This window comes from Neolamprologus multifasciatus, chromosome 3 (genome assembly GCF_963576455.1).
Source record: "Neolamprologus multifasciatus chromosome 3, fNeoMul1.2, whole genome shotgun sequence".
NCBI classification, from domain to species: Eukaryota; Metazoa; Chordata; class Actinopteri; order Cichliformes; family Cichlidae; genus Neolamprologus; species Neolamprologus multifasciatus.
Genome location: NC_140441.1, coordinates 36,822,026 through 36,838,625, shown reverse-complemented (window position 1 = coordinate 36,838,625; position 16,600 = coordinate 36,822,026). Strand labels below are relative to the sequence as shown.

General features: G+C 40.1%; 1 protein-coding gene across 9 annotated transcripts in view; it reads left to right on the top strand.

The window, feature by feature from the left end:
* LOC146522951 (myelin-oligodendrocyte glycoprotein-like) overlaps positions 1 to 10,647 on the top strand; it is a 29,349-nt gene extending 18,702 nt beyond the window's left edge. For 2 of the 9 annotated variants that reach the window (XM_085142236.1, XM_085142224.1), the window contains exons 2-4: positions 909 to 1,286; positions 1,378 to 1,470; positions 1,572 to 3,512. In XM_085142236.1, the coding sequence (XP_084998362.1) occupies positions 909 to 1,286; positions 1,378 to 1,470; positions 1,572 to 1,816 (716 nt within the window). In that variant the 3' untranslated portion in view covers positions 1,817 to 3,512. Of the gene's footprint in view, positions 1 to 908; positions 1,287 to 1,377; positions 1,471 to 1,571; positions 3,698 to 7,508; positions 7,887 to 8,020; positions 8,105 to 8,196; positions 8,307 to 8,384 lie in introns of those variants that run through there. The other 7 variants (XM_085142258.1, XM_085142247.1, XM_085142212.1 and 4 more) reach the window with 6 other exon arrangements.
* Positions 10,648 to 16,600: the final 5,953 nt, after the last annotated feature.

Below are 16,600 nucleotides of genomic sequence, written 5' to 3'. Positions count from 1 at the left end.
CAGCTTCAGTGTACTAAAGTAAGAGAGCTCTGACTGTAAGTGAAACATGCTCTACAGTCTGGTTCAAGCTGAACAAGCTGATTTGATAATAAATCAAACGAGGAGCTTTGACTTTAATAACTCATCTTATAAGACTAACCAAACTAATCAAATACTCTGGTCATGATTCAGCAGCTAACAATGCCAAGTGTGAGTGACTCACAGGAACTTCTGCTCTCTAATCTGATCCTAACATACAGTTTTAACGGATGCAGGAAAGGCATCAGTCAGATGAGTCAGACCAAATATGTGGATCCATCTTGGAAATAAGCAGCTGAGTGTAGTTTCTAGACTTCATGTGTCTGCAGATCACAGGCAATTATTGCTGAGCAGCATGTGAATGTGGTTTGTTATATAGTTACAGAAACACATCCTCCACATTATGAGTCATTGTGAAGAACTGACAGAAAGCAGATCTTCTGCTGTTTCGTTGGTTTGGTGTAAGACCACGTCCTGCTGATCCAGTTATCAACATGCTGCAGCTTCATCTCATGACCTTCTTAAACTCTGGGTAGTTCAAAGACTTTCACTGTGACACGAAGCAATGAAAAGAAGTCATGATGACACCATTAGAAATCTGAATCTGATTAATTAGCACAAAATACTCCATGTCATTGCTTTCAGTGCCTTTTGCTTTCTTTGTTTCCTCTGATAATCAGCTGAATGAGTTGTGAACATTAGTAAACTGAGGCTCGTCTGCATTTCCTTTAAACAGATTATCAGGTTTATGTGAGTGTGCGCCTCAAAAATATGACTTGTACCTAAAATGTTCAGTGTGACTAGAAATGTTTTATAGAAACACATTTCTAGTCATGAGGGTCTGTGGGAGTTCAAAGGGTTTAATTTTTTAATTTTCTGCCTGTTTCCAGGTGAGGTTCTGGTGATCGGTTCAAATCTTCCAATCATTGCCGCGCCAGGTGATGATGTCATCCTGCCGTGTCACCTGGAGCCCTCGTTCGATGTCCAGGGTCTGACGGTGGAGTGGTCCAAACCCGACCTGAAACCCGACCCGTCGGACCGGCTGAGCCGAGTGGAGTACGTTCACCTGTACAGGGACAGGCAGGAGGTCTCCGACATGAAGATGGCCTCGTACTTCAGGAGGACGGAGCTGTTCATGGACGACATGAAACACGGGAACATTTCACTGAAGATCCTGAACGTGTCGGAGGAAGACAACGGCAGATACAGATGTTTCATCCCCAAGCTGCAGAGCACAGTGAAAGCTGCTGTTGTTGAACTTGTAGTCGGTGAGAAGATTTGTTTGTTTGTTTGTTTTTAGCCATTTCCAAAGTTTCAGCCTCATTTTACAAACAGACGCTGACTATGTGTCTCTTTTAGATCCAAATTTCTCTGAAACCTTGACGATGGAGATGCTGCTGCTTCCTAAAAACCTCCAAACTCCTGATCCTCAAGATGTGACTCAGAGAAATGGTGAGAAAACACTCCAACTGTTCTCTGCATCGTTTCTATTTTTGTGAAGTTTCTTTTTCTAAACTGTATGTTTGTTTTGACCTTGTTCATTTCTACATCAGTAGGTCGTTCCAGGGTCTTTGTGGGCGTCGCTTTCATGGCCTTAATATCAGTTGCTGCTTTTGCAGCATATTTTTCCCTTCGCCTGGTTCAGAAACAAAAAGTAAGAAACAAACACAAACATGTTGTTGCTTCTTGTGCCCTCAGACTGACTCATTATTTAACTTCTTTTAACAGAAACATCGAGAGGATGAAGGGACACAAAGCCAGCTATGACAATCTAGCTGTATTGCTTAAAAGAGGCTGATGATAATATTTCATGAAGCATTAAAATTTATCTTTACAGGATCTTCACAGCAGACTCTCCTGTCCCTTCCAGCTCATCGTCCTCACCACCCCAGCCTTATACTCAATCCTCTTGTCTTGACAGTCACCCTTCTTTGCTCTGGTTTGTCGCCGTGCCCCCAGTCACCCACCTTCTTCCTGCCACCACACTCCTAAGCCACGCTGAGAGTTGTCCCGCCATCGTTCATAATGCCTGAGGTGTGCTGGTGTCCAGTAGAGCCATTTGAGGGTCTCCGATGCTAGCCTCCCAGACAGCCCTCACATCTCGGGGCAGAGGCCTCTGTCACTGGCCCTGGATCTTGTCCCATTTCTGGCCAACTCTGTGAACTCTTCATTTATGTTTTGGACTTGTGTGCGCCCACTTTGTCTTGTGTCCTTGTCTTTTTCCAACTCGCACACTCACACTTGGATAACATTTTAATCAGTGGGAAAACTTTTGGTAGGTAGAAAAGAAACTGAAGATGAGACTGGAGTGGAGATAGATAAAGCAGCAGTGGGATGGACTTCTCCATCTCCATATTTTGGTACCACACAAAGAGTGTGACGTTGAACAACATCCCAGCAGCAACAGGTTTGGTCCCAAGAACTACACACTTTGCCAAGAGTACTGCTGCTGATGTTGAAACTCAGAAACCAGTCTTACTTGTTATCATCTATCGTCCACCTGGGCCTTACACAGAGTTTCTCTCTGATTTCTCAGACTTTTTTATCTGATTTAGTTCTGAGCTCAGATAAAATAATTATTGTGGGTGATTTTAACATACTGCAGGTTGGGCACAGTAATAACAGGAACTATTTATACTGTTTGTACGGTGCATAAAACAGTTACATATTTATGTAAATGTATTTATTTATATAAAAACTGAATTAAGCTGGACAGGCTGTGGTTAGTTTGTAATAAAAATACACATTTGGCCTAAATTCACTGCTCTTGTATTGAAGTTTGTGTCACAGTGGGAGGCGGGTCACATATTAGCCTTAACACTTTGTATATGACTGGGTAGCATTAGCAATTTACAGCCAACAGATTATTTTGTTTGTTTGTTTGTTTTCTTTTCCTCAAAAAAAAAGGGATGGTGTGATAAAACGTTTTTTCAAGCCTTTACTTGGTATTTATTACAAAATATGTGTTGTTTTATAATTTTCCCCAATTTCTTATTTTGTTTGAATTCACTGTTTTGCTTTTGTCTGTAGAAACACTTTGCGTTTTCTACCTCCACATAGTATTAGTATTAGTTACGCAAAACAAACAAGAAATGCAACATTTTTTACAAGAAATTTGTAATCTCTTTGTAAACTGGTGATTCATTGTTGTGACATCCCTCCTTTTGATATATACTTATATATACACGTACTAACATGTATACATATACATGTAAATCATCCGTTGTCAGGTGACATTTATCAACAATTCAATCTGTCATGACAAAGATGTTTTTGTGAAAACAAAAATCACATGACAAATCGCTAAAATACAAGAAAAATCTAGAACTGTAAACAAATATTGCCAAGGAAACACCAAGCATACAGTTAACCCGGAAAAGCGTATTGATTATGTCATTTTAAGCCAATCAACACAGAAAGGGGTGGAGTTTAGACCCGCCCATATTTCCAAAACACACCGAGAGTATTTGAGCAACCGGCGGAGAGAAAATGTGTCAGAGAGAATATTCGGGAGCAGGAGGCAGAAACACAGACGAGAGGAGCCTTCATTCATTCATTCATTCATTCAGACTGTGTACTTTATCCACCATGTCTGTGTACAACTCGTTCTCTAAGGACTCTTCGTCACTGTGGACTTCTATCCTGTGCTCGGCTTTCAGCGTGTGGACTCTGGTTCAGGGTAAGCGGATATTTTGCACGTTACTCTGAGCTGCAGTTTAATAACATTTTATGAATCAAATCAGCCAAATTAACTATTATCAATTTTCCTTTGCCGTGTGGTATTATAAGCGGTGACAGCTTTCAGCGAATTACTTTGACATTACATTAACATAATAATATATTAAATGTCATGATTCTCGGTAACTTCTCCTCTAACGAGCGGTTTATTTTCGTGATTTTATTTTGATCCACCGAACAGTCTAAAACTGTGAGTGTCATGTCTGTGTGTGAAGGTTTAAGGCCGATACTGAAGCGACATGAAGCAGAACCCTGAGTTTATCACAATGTAAACAGTAACCATGTTTGTTCTGTTTACACACGTGCTTAGCAACACTTCCGGTGACGCGATAACTGTGGAGATTCAGGAGAAACCAACATCTGGTTATCTGAAATAATGACGTATACACTAACTAAACATCCGGTTTGTCGCATGAAATGTTTTCAGAGACTCGTTTCGCTCAGTCGTTGCTGAGAAATTTACAGAGTTTGGAATGAGCCGCCATCTTTTTTCAGGCTTAAACCTGAATCACGTGGTTTTCGTCCAATCAGGGCGGCTGTAATGTGCTGTGACCTAGTCTCTGTTTGTGTGTGTGTGTGTAAATATATATTTCTATTTTTAACGTTAAATGAAATCGAATGATCAATTTACAAAAATTATTAATTAAAAAAAATTAAGTGGACTGGAATATATACATTAATAATACATGTTTTAAATTTAAAAAAACTTGTAATCCCAAACAACAACCAATAAATATTTACACTTTAAACCAAACGAATGAAGCAAAGTCTAGATACTTATTATTCTTGTATAGCCCTGAGCTCAGCTTAATCTCATCACAGTGGATATCAGGTGGAGAATGAAGCTTAACGAGTAAATAATGACAGGATTAAAATGAATACATTAAAAAATAATGAATAAATAAATAATTATTCAGTATGATGATCAAATGCTTGGCTGGGTTGCAGAAGATTCACATTAATAGTTAGTTGTTTTAAAACGATTAACCTGTAGCTTATGGATCCCTCCTTTGTTTTACATAATCAGGTAGTTCATCTTGGCAATCAAGGAATGTTTGATTTGCATTGTGGGTTTTTGTTTTCATATTTGATTGATATTAAGTTGCATATGTTGTAATCATATTTAATTTCATGCCAATTATTAGTTTGATATTCCCATTGTGAATTTAGCATTCAAGCGTCTTTGCTCTAAGTTTCTAAACAATGGGTTGATGACTTTGTCTTGTCTATTATTACTTTGACTTTTACAACAATGAATCACTGTTGTAGGTAATATTAGTCACTCTACATGATAACAGTGCTCACAACCTGATATGATTAATTAAATATTACCTGAAAAAACTAATTCAATGAGTTTGAACTATTATTCGTAATTTTTTAAAAACAATATTAATATTCTAACTTTTTTCATATTTTTCTTTTCACGATTCATGTTTTTGTCTATGATTGCATTATAAACTCTGTTCAAACTTTTTCCAGTTTGATTGGACAGTTTAGTAAGTTGTGGATTTCTTTTTCCAGTTAATCTGATGTCCCTTGATAGAACACAGTGTCTTCTAGAAGTGTAGGAGTCACCTTCAGCAGCCATCGCGGTAACATGTCCACACATTGAAATTTGGTACACTGAATTTAAAAAGTTAAGATCAGTGCCTGCAAAAAATGCTATAAAGAAAGGAGGGCGAGCTAAACCACACTGTTTATTTTGAATGTTTTAAATATGCACAATACACCCTTACTTTAGCAATTTTTATAATGAATCTCACTTAAAAATATAAGACTTAAAATAAGACAGTATTTTTATTATCAGTGAAGAGACAACGTTTGGTCCTGTGTTTCATACACTGCACAGTTTCAGGACCCAGTGGTTAAACCTCAGCACTTAATAGCTTCACTTTAGCTTAATAGCTGCATTGTTTTTGCCACACAAACACCAGAAACTGCATCATACATAATTATAAATCTAGACACAGTCCCGTGAATGTTTGTGCCTGCTATTACAGAAGTGTATATCTGTACAGTTTCTATACTCACCGTGAAAAGGGAACTTACATTAAGTAATTAGGGTTTGCTTAATGTAAGCAGGTAACCTTAAAAAAAGGAAAATATAGTTTTATTGATCAGAATTTGAATTCTTGTGAAGAGCCTTCTCTAAAGGCAAAAGGCAGATTTAAAACTAAGCAATGTATAATGAATATGTTGTTTATCCCTCCCTATAGAATTAAACGGAGGGATTTCATATATTTATAAAAACAAAATAGTTTTACTAAGGATAAAAATCATTCTAATGTCAAAAGTCTTCAAATCCTTTAAGTTTTTGAGCATTTATTCTTTACACCTAATTGCTAAGATACATAATGTAAATTTTACCTTATATTTTATACCAAAAGAGCTCAAAAGGGGAATAAATAAATGAAAAATAAGCTCAGAAAACAACAAAGAAACGTAAAAAAAAAGTAAAAAACTTTCTTTCTTTACGTTTCATGAAGCTGTCTCAAGAGTACCAGGTTTTTTAAGCCATAGTGGGAGTTTTCCCTTAAGAGGGTTGTTGACCCACTATTTATCATGTGCCTCATCACATGAGCCAAGATGTGAAAAAGAGTGTGGGTCATTATCACCAGATGTTTCAGGTGAAACCGCTGTGAGACCTTGCCACATCCTATCATGTGACCCATTGAAATCGACTAATGCAAGATTTGAGTGGGCGTTAAGGCGTCTGGGGAGGGAACTCAAAACTGGATTATAGATGGCAGACAGTTGGTGTCATAAGCCACCGCCTCTGTTCAAAGATGGTCGCTCACAGTGGACATAGATGGCTTCTTTCACTCCTCTTTCAAACCATCTGTCCTCTCTGTCCAATGTGTGAACATGGATGACTGACAACTTACTCAGCCATAATGAACATTTAAATAAAGCTCAATCCAAGTGTAATCCAATGAAAGTGATACATTAATGAAATCTGACAAATTAAAACATTTACTGTTTATAAGGCAACAAAGCATTTCTCTTTATTAAAGACACAAGCTGAGCCTGACACATTTAATCTCATTACAAAGTTACAGGCAACAGTTCATCCTTGGGGGTGGGACATAAATATTAGATGGTAATCCAACCAAGACGATGAGATATTTCAGTCCAACCGAAATCAGCATTCACTCTTTCTAAAAAAATATATCATATATTTAAAAAAAACCAAATTGCATGTTACATAACAAAAAGGACATGACTTTGTTTATACCCCGAATCCAAACGTTCCTTACATAAACGCTTGAGTTGAAGACAGTAGGACTGGTCTTCTCCAGGTCTAAATACTGACAGGAAGTCGCAGGTATTTCAGCTTCGAGGTGGCCCTGTGAGTCGCTGAGCCACCCTACCAACATGTTTTATTAAGAGCCTAAGTGCCACAGTGTGACCAGGATGTTCCAGGTGTTTCAAATAAGAGCTAAAGCATCTGCACGAACATAAAACGGGAAAAATAATTCTGGCAGCCTTTAACTAGAGGGCTTGAGACTACGATAATCTGGACGACTGAAAACCTTCACAGATATGTCACTACTTCATTTAAACTGAAGGATTAAACAGTTCTTTTTACCAAATATGCTGAGGAGTAGTTGTTTCATTTAATTTGGTCCCAGAAACACTTCTGCGGTAACAGCACAAAGACTCATTGGGGTGTTAATGATCTCCAGGTCTTCACGGTGTAACTCCACAGGGGTCTGTGGGAATTCGGGAGGTTTAATTTTCCATATTTCCAGGTGAGGTTCTGGTGATCGGTTCAAATCTTCCAATCATTGCCGCTCCGGGTGATGATGTCATCCTGCCGTGTCACCTGGAGCCCATGTTCAATGTCCAGGGTCTGACGGTGGAGTGGTCCAAACCCGACCTGAAGCCCGACCCGTCGGACCGGCTGAGCCGAGTGGAGTACGTTCACCTGTACAGGGACAGGCAGGAGGTCCCCGACATGAAGATGGCCTCGTACTTCAGGAGGACGGAGCTGTTCATGGACGACATGAAACACGGGAACATTTCACTGAAGATCCTCAACGTGTCGGAGGAAGACAATGGCAGATACAGATGTTTCATCCCCAAGCTGCAGAGCGGAGTCAAGTCTGCAATCGTTGAACTTGTAGTCGGTCAGAAGATTTGTTCAATCCAAACTGAACTTTCAGACTTGGAATCATGCTTTGTGTATTATTTTAACTCCTTTCCAAACTTTCAGTCTCATTTTGTCAGCTTATTATAACTCTAGTGTTTATGGTCTTTTTAGATCCAAATTTTGCTAAAACCTCCACGACGGAGATGCCACTGCACTTCCAAACTCCAGATCCTCAGGACACGACTCCAGCAAAAGGTGAGAAGTCAAAATTTTCTCTGTGTCACTTGTGTTTGGGTGAAATTTTTTGTCCATTTGTGGTAACCTTGTTTATTTCTCGTCTACGTCAGCAGGTCGATCCAGGGTCTCTGTGGTCGCCGTTGTCATCACCTTCATGTCGGTTCTGGTTGTCGTCGCTTTTTCTGCATATTTCTCTTGCTTCCTTCATCAGAAATTAAATGTAAGTAAGAAACAAATAAAACACAAACATGTTGTTGTTTCCTGTTAGACTGACTCATTATTCAATTTCTTTCAACAGAAGCTTTCAGAAGGCAAAACGACCCAAAGCCAAGTATAACTATTCCAGGGGCCTTGCTAACGTTGGTGTTAATGGAGCTGAGACCATTTGAGATTTTTTTCCTGGATCTTCACAGTCAGGTTGGAAATTTAAACCAGCAGCCACAGGGAGACACTCGGGCCAAGCAGCACTGAGGTCATAATAAGGGCAGTGGATTTTATTTATGGAGCTCATTTTCAAAGAAAAAGAACATTTAAGGATTTACGGACTTCCTAGTCTTGGATACCCTTTAATGCAAGACTGAAGAAAACCTCCTCTGCTCAACATGTAGAAGGATGAAGATCATATTTATTTTTATCGATTTGTATTAACTTGAAGACTTAAAATTCTAACTTATTAAAGTTTTACACCTTACTGGTTAAGGACAAAGTAATTCATCCTAAAAGCTACTAGTGATGGACAAATTAAAGAAGAAGTCTTCCCTGATATTGATTTGCTGCTTTATTTAGAAAGTTTTATTGGACATTTCCAGCTCAGTGTGTTGGAAAAAGATTTTTCTATCAGTGTGGATCTTGGAGATGCAGAAGATTGTAAAAACATCAACAGGATTTGATGTAACCATAAAGTTTGGAAACCACATTCAGGACTTTTTTTTCTTCATGTTTACCAAATCAGTTTAATACAAGTCTGAATCAAAACAGGTCGGTTATCGAGAAAGTGTTTACTTACAAAGGCTGTCCTGGATGACATCATGTAACTGATTTTCACACAAGACTTTGTTTTTAAACTAATTTATCAAATTTAGCTTGAAATTAGCTGGTGGGCAGATCTCTACAACAGAGTCAATGCATTTCTTAAGCTGATACAGAGCTCCAGTTTATGTAAGAAAAACTAGAAGTGTCTATATTTTTTCATTTTAAGTTACAAAATGAAGATACAAACAGATTCTGATTTAAATTTTTGTTTCAGTTATCAGTGATAATTTTGTTAACCAATAATTTTGTCATGTACATTTGATCTACCTCTGTTTAAACGACACGGCTAGCTCCCATTCTCCTTGTTTCTCATGAAAATGCAACAAAATATCAGCGCTTATAGAAGAGTAGAGCAGACATGTGGACACGTTGATGCCAAGGAAAAGCAGACGCTTTGTGAACCGTGTGGGGCAACTCTCACACAAGCAGCACTTTATATGTTAGACAGTCAACTTTAGACTCAAACGTTTTAGCTGCTTACTCAAAATGACTAAAACTACATCAAAATTTTCTTTCAAAATTAACGATGACTGAGAGACAAATGCCTAGCTGTTACTTCATTCCTCTTTAACTGATGACCTCCGACAGATCCTTCACTGACTAATCTTATAACCACTCCCTGAACACCAAACGCCTGCAGGCAGGGCACCAAAATGTTGTTTGTGCTGGTTGTTGTTTATTGCTGCTTTTATAGTTTATAGCGGTTATTTTGTATTAAGAGTCACAATGTAGCTCCATGTACCTGCTCTCTGCATTATAAGCTCAAACATACCCAGCAAACATCCTGAGAGCCTCTCTCAGGTCAAAACTGACCATAGTACGATTGTTTCAGTCAACGAATTTTTTAAACATGTCAGGCTGTCACAAGTATTGTCAATCAGTCAGTCAACAGTAGCATCAGAAACAGGCTCAGAAGTTTGTGTGTTCAATTCATGGTTTAGGCTTCATTGGACCAATTTTTTGTATATTTTTTGTTGTAATCGATTAAGAAAGAGTAGAACACAATTTTAGGACACAAAATTTCTTATCGTAGAAAGCAACAACATCCAGGCCACGGATGTGCATTTTAGATCGAGGGCCACATACAGCCAACTGGAACAGGTCAGAATGGAGTCTTTGCTGGGCCTATTCTGGACCCTGGGCCTTATGTTTGACTCCCCTGATCTTGGCGATGTTAAAGAGTAGATCAAGATGATGTCTGTAATGTCTACAACTTAGTTCAAATTTAAGTTTGGAACATTTTTTTCTAACCAGGATAAAAAACACAAACAAAAAACAAGTTATTCAACATCAAAATGTTTGCTGGGTAGGTGAATATTTACAAAAAAAGGCTTTTATCTGCCTTTTATTATTTTTGCTTATTTTAATTTGTGTTTTTCGTTCCCTGCTTTAGCACTTTATTAACTGCACCTTACATTTATTTCAGCTCATTTGTCGTTAAGGCTTGACTTTCATTGTCTTTTGCTTTTGTGTAGAAACTTTGTACAAATGTTCCAGTTCTAATTAAAAATGTTGCACGCCTCATCAAACTGGTCATACTTCATTACCACTGTTGTCTTATGTGTTTCACAACTGAAAGAGCCACTGCTGCTGCACTGAATTAAAGTTGTGTGTCTTTGTGTTCTTTGTGCATCTGTTCTGTTGTGTACAGATGGATACTGGGAATGTTCAGTTTTGAAGATTTTATATAAAGTTTATTCTCAGATGGATTTAAATAAAGTTATTTTTATATGAATACAGTGACTGTGGGTCAAATAAAGCAAATGTTTTGTCCAGCTGTCCTGTGTGTGTGTGTGTGTTTATGTACTCATATTCAATTCTCTACTGTCAGTGAATATCTATTTTAAAATCATTGGTCTCACACGTGCTTCTTTACACCATTTGAAGCAGAACCATTGTTTTTTGGTATTTACATGTCCAGTACAGTTTCTCGTTCTGTGGCGAGCTAGTTTTCCTCGCTTTGCATGCAGTTTAAAGACAGTCTGTGAGTCAGGACCCTCTCTGCTTCCCTCACAGCCTCTATGGGGAAAACACTCATATTACTAATAAGACTTACAGTAAAATATGATTGCTCACAAGAGTGACACTACTCCTGTTTTTCTCATGCATTATAATTTTACTAAACTTTAGGCAACATTACAGAATAATGGATGAGAAAATGTGAGAGGGAGGATTAATGCTTGGGTGAGACAGTCTGGGAAGAATAGTTTCTTGTTTCACATGGGTTTTTATTCCACATGACTCATTATTTTAAGATCTTTAGCTGATAATGTTTAGCACCTTCAGGCAACTGTTGTTGTGATTTGATGCTATATAAATGAACTGAACTGAACTGAGAAAATAATGAACTCAGTGTTTTACGCTCATCTCTCTCAGTCATAATGTGACTCATATATCAGTTCAAATGGAACAGTAAGAATTTAATTTCATAAATTTAAGCTCAAATTTAGCTTGGATCTAGCCTGGAGCTGTGGGAGGCTTCCCAAAGGAGAGTAAGCCTCCTGGCACTTCACAGAGTTTTATATGAGAATGTGCATCTATCTATCCAGTTAAGTCTTGTGGGGCGAAGCTTGTTTTGCAGGCCCTGAGCTACGAGGTGGCCATGACGGATATCAGGCGCCAGTTATCGTGTCTACAGCTGGCCCTGAACATTCCTTTATACTGAAATATCTGAAGGTTTCTAATTATTCAATCAGTAAGAAACTGAAGATTCTTTTAATCCCAAATAAAAATCAAACACAACTAAACATGTTTTTAGAAACACGAGACTAATTAAAAGCCGCTCCAGTTATAAAATGAGGGAGAGTCAGACTGTGACATGTAAAGGATTTACGGCGTGAACACTGTGATTGAAACCTCCCCATTCACAGCCTGGATGTTCACCAGATGGGCGGTAAGGAGGGGCTGCATCGTTCATTCAGCAAGTAGGAGGCAGACCTGACTGCAGCTGTACAGAGGAAGAAGAAGCAGATTTGCTTCTCTCAGGCACCGACTGAGCTTGTTCTCATCATGTGTGTCTACAAATCGCACTTTGAGGACTCTTTTTACCCTTTTTCACTCTGGACTTTAATCCTGTGCTCGGCTTTCATCGTCAGGACTCCTGTTGAAGGTAAATAATGATCTTAGTTAAACTTTGGACCAGATTGCCAGATTGCCAGATTCAGTAGAGCCACTACTGTGTGTCACTGAAGGTGATGACAGGTAACTTCTGCATTCATGATGAGCAATCTCTTTCTGTCAAGTTTAGTACTTTTATGGAGTGTGACAAAGTGGCTAGGAGAGAAGTCATTTGCCATTTGTCACTTGTGTATGTTGTTATTCTGTGTTCTGTTATCTTATAGTTTATCATAATGCTTTAATGTAAACACAGCACATGTAGCCTTGGCTCTACATACTATCCCGGGTCTGTTTGTAGTAGCATTGGTTATATTCATTTCATCTGTGCAAATGTACTTAAAGCTAAATGTCACTTCGTCATTAATTGATTTGAATCTTTCATTTGTGTATGTAGTTTGGTTATACTTACCATTGTGTGTTCCTCTGGACAGGTCCTATGTGTGAAACGGGTATGTGGGAATGGCCGCCCCAGTACTTCCTGATTTTATAGGATATGATGTCACTGATCATGTCAATTGGGTGTAACCAAATTTAGGGGTGTTTCTTTTGTGTAAAATTGTTTATTTCATTTAAAATAACCTCATAAGTCTGTAAGTGAAGAGATTGACTTTTCAAACTGTTTAGTTGGGTGAATGAGTTTGTTAAGTGGAAAAATTATTTTATTTCTGTTTCTTTGGACTAGGCTGTGTTATTTAATCTACCCTGTTTTTCCAATGGTGGAGGTTAATGAGATCCAGGTGTGAGCAGAATTTTATATAAAGCAGGTGAGATTTTGACTGGGAGGTTCTTATGTTTTGTGAAATAATTGTTGGAAGGCGACGCCAGAAAATAAAGGATACTTAAAAGAAACTTGAACCGTCTGCAGATGCTGTCTTCCTATCACCTTCCATGCTGCTTATGTCACGCTACTTCACAAATGGTGGCAGCAGTGGCTCCAGGCCAATAGGTGATAACAATGCAGAAATCAACCAAGTCAAGGAAACCTCAAGGGCCAACAGATTTTTCCCCAGAGGAGGCCCAAGATGATGGCCACCTGCCAGAAACTACGGGTGAGCACAGCACGGAAGTACAAAGTCTCTCAGAGCTCTCAACTTTATTAAAAGGCCTGATGCAACAGCATGCTGACCGTGAGGCAAAATGGGACCAGGACAGACAACGCCAGGATGAACGGTGGCGTAGAATGCAACACCAGTTCAGCCAACTGCAACAGGAGGTCCAGTCGGAGCGCCGGGAGCATCAGATGCTGTTGGAAGGTGCAGTAGATGATTCCGGCACGCCTCTGAGCCCCTCAGTGCGGCAAAAGGTGCAGCAACCTGTTCAACAGAGAGGAAATCACCCTGAGTCTTCCACAGCACCACAGTCATCCAATCTGGGCAGAGTAAGCGGCTGGAAAGGCCCGAAGATGCAGCCCTATGGTGAGGATGAAGATATTGAACATTATTTAACCACTTTTGAGAGGATTGCAACAGGATGTCAGTGGCCACAAGAAGAATGGGCACTGCATCTGGCTCCACTTCTTAGTGGTAAAGCACGTGCGGCATATGTTGCTATGGACACTGAAGAGACAATGGACTATGATAAAGTAAAAACTGCCGTTCTTGAAAAATTTGAAATAAGCGCTGAGACTTACCGAATCAGGTTCCGCAACATGACGGTGAAGGACGATGAGACACCCAAAGAGCTGCGAACGCACCTTAAAGACCTATATGAAAAGTGGATGTTTCCAAAGGAGAAGACAAAGGACCAAATAGGAGATGTCATAGTGATGGAGCAGTTTCTCAGAGTTCTTAACCCAGAGCTGAGGACCTGGGTGAAAGAGCGCAACCCCACCACTTCAAAAGAAGCTGCAGAGATGGCAGAGGCTTTTCTTGCAGCCCGACGATCACAAAAAGGGTACATGTTAGGAAAACCCAGTTCAGCCCCTGTATTTGTGGGTAAGTCAGGGGGTGGGAATGGGTACAGAGCTAAAAGCCCTAAACAAAGTTTCCCAATGACTAGCAGTAGCCGTGCTAGAGAAGTAAGACAGAGAGGCCCGTTGGTGTGTCATGCCTGTGGTCAAGCAGGTCACTTTAAGGCAGATTGCCCAGGTCAGCAAGTCAGTAAGACTTACATGTGTCTTTCACCACAATGTTTTGACTTGCTAGAGGAAGAAACTGAGTCTCTCATACCCTCCAGTGATCAGGAGCACACTATCTGTGTTTTCATTGAGGGAAAACCGTGTGTTGCCCTCTTGGATTCAGGCAGTAGCCGCACACTTGTCAGACAAGATTGTCTCCCTAGCGACACCACATTTTGTGGTAAAGTTAAAGTCTGGTGTGTTCACGGTGATAATGTTGATTATCCTATTGCCAACGTTTGCCTTCAAGTTAATGAAAAGGAGTATGTACTTACAGTTGGAGTAATTGATAAACTTCCCTACCAGATTGTGTTGGGCCGGGACATGCCAATTCTTAGGGAGTTATTAGCAAAGACAGAGAAGGACAGAGAAGAGAAGAATCTGCATGTTCCATGTGAAGGTCTGCTAGTAGTCACTAGGTCTGGTAATAAAGCTTCTCATTCTGAGTTAGGTTTGCGTGAGTTGCCCTATGCAGATAGTGAAATTCCAGATATTGACAGACTCAGTAGGCCGCATATAAAGAAAAGTAAAATGCAGAGAAGACAGGAAAAAGTGAGGGGGACAGAAATTGCTGAGTCGCTTCCTGAACCAGAGATTGATGAGCTCTTGGTTGTCCCGAGCAATCTTGTCCAACTCCAAAGGGAGGACCCCTCTTTAGCACCCCTGTTTGCTAAGAGCACCCGAGAATCAGCACAGATTACAGACAGAGTACGGGAAGTATTCATTGTTAAGAACGAACGACTATATCGTCGCAGCAAAGTTGGTGACCAGTTGGTTGTTCCCAAAGGCTTAAGGCCTGTAGTCTTGCAGTTGGCTCATTCAGTTCCTTGGGCAGGCCATTTAGGACATCTTAAAACCTTTTCCAGAATGGTAACTCGTTTTTTTTTGGCCACAGCAATTTTCAGACACTGTCCAATTTTGCAAATCATGTCCACAGTGTCAGTTGACAGCCCCGAGTAGGAAAGGTGACAGAGCCCCACTCATTCCTATGCCTGTGATAGACATCCCCTTTTCTCGTGTTGCCATGGATATTGTTGGCCCATTGGAGAGAAGTAGTTCAGGGCATAGGTACATTCTAGTGATCTGTGATTATGCAACAAGGTATCCTGAAGCGTTCCCATTGAGAAGGGTCAAAGCCCGCCAAATAGCTAATTGTCTGATACAGATGTTTTCAAGGGTGGGTATTCCCAAAGAAATCTTGACAGACCAAGGCTCAAACTTCACTTCCAACCTGTTGAAGGAAGTCTACAAACTTCTGGGAATTACCGGAATCAAAACGAGCCCTTATCATCCACAAACTGATGGACTTGTTGAGAGGTTTAATAAAACCCTGAAATCAATGCTGAGGAGGTTCGTAAGAGAATCAGGAAAAGACTGGGACCAATGGCTTCCATTTTTGCTTTTCGCCTATAGAGAGGTACCACAAGCATCAACTGGATTTTCTCCATTTCAGCTCTTGTATGGCCATAATGTCAGAGGGCCACTGGATGTACTTAGGGAAGCTTGGGAGGAAGCTAGCCCTGAAAAACAGTGCTCTTCCCTCTCTTATGTGTTGAAATTGAGGGACAAGCTTGAACAGTTTCAGGAACTGGCTCATTTTCACCTAGTAAGTGCCCAGCAACGTCAAAAACAGAACTATGATAAGACTGCTCGCAGGAGGGCCTTTAAAGAAGGACAAAAAGTGTTGCTGCTTTTGCCAACCACTGAAAGCAGTCTCTTAGCCAAATGGCAGGGGCCATTTGTGATAAACAGGAGGGTTGGCCCTGTCACTTATGAGCTCAATATGCCAGATCGTCGTAAAAAACACCAGGTGTTTCATGTCAACATGTTGAGGGAGTGGATTGAGAAGCCAGAGCAATCACTTCAGTTGTGGGCTCGTGTTGTACTGCAGGAAGAAGAGCCTCAAGAGCAATTCTTTCCCACCAGTACTGAAGAAGAGCTATTTCCGGATTTGAGCCATCTATCACCAGAACTGCAGGAGGAGCTCGCGGCCATAATGCCACAGGAGCTTTTCAGCACAAAGCCAGGCTACACCCATCTTATTCAGCATGACATACGCCTGCGTTGTCCAAATCAACCACCCATCAGGGATACCACCTCCAGAGTTCCAGCAAAGCTAATGCCAGCATTGAAACAGGAGGTGGAAGAAATGCTTGCAACGGGGATTATAGAGCCATCTAGAGGTGAGTGGTGTAGCCCTGTGGTACTCGTCCCCAAGAAAAATGATGCAAGACAGAGATTTTGTGTTG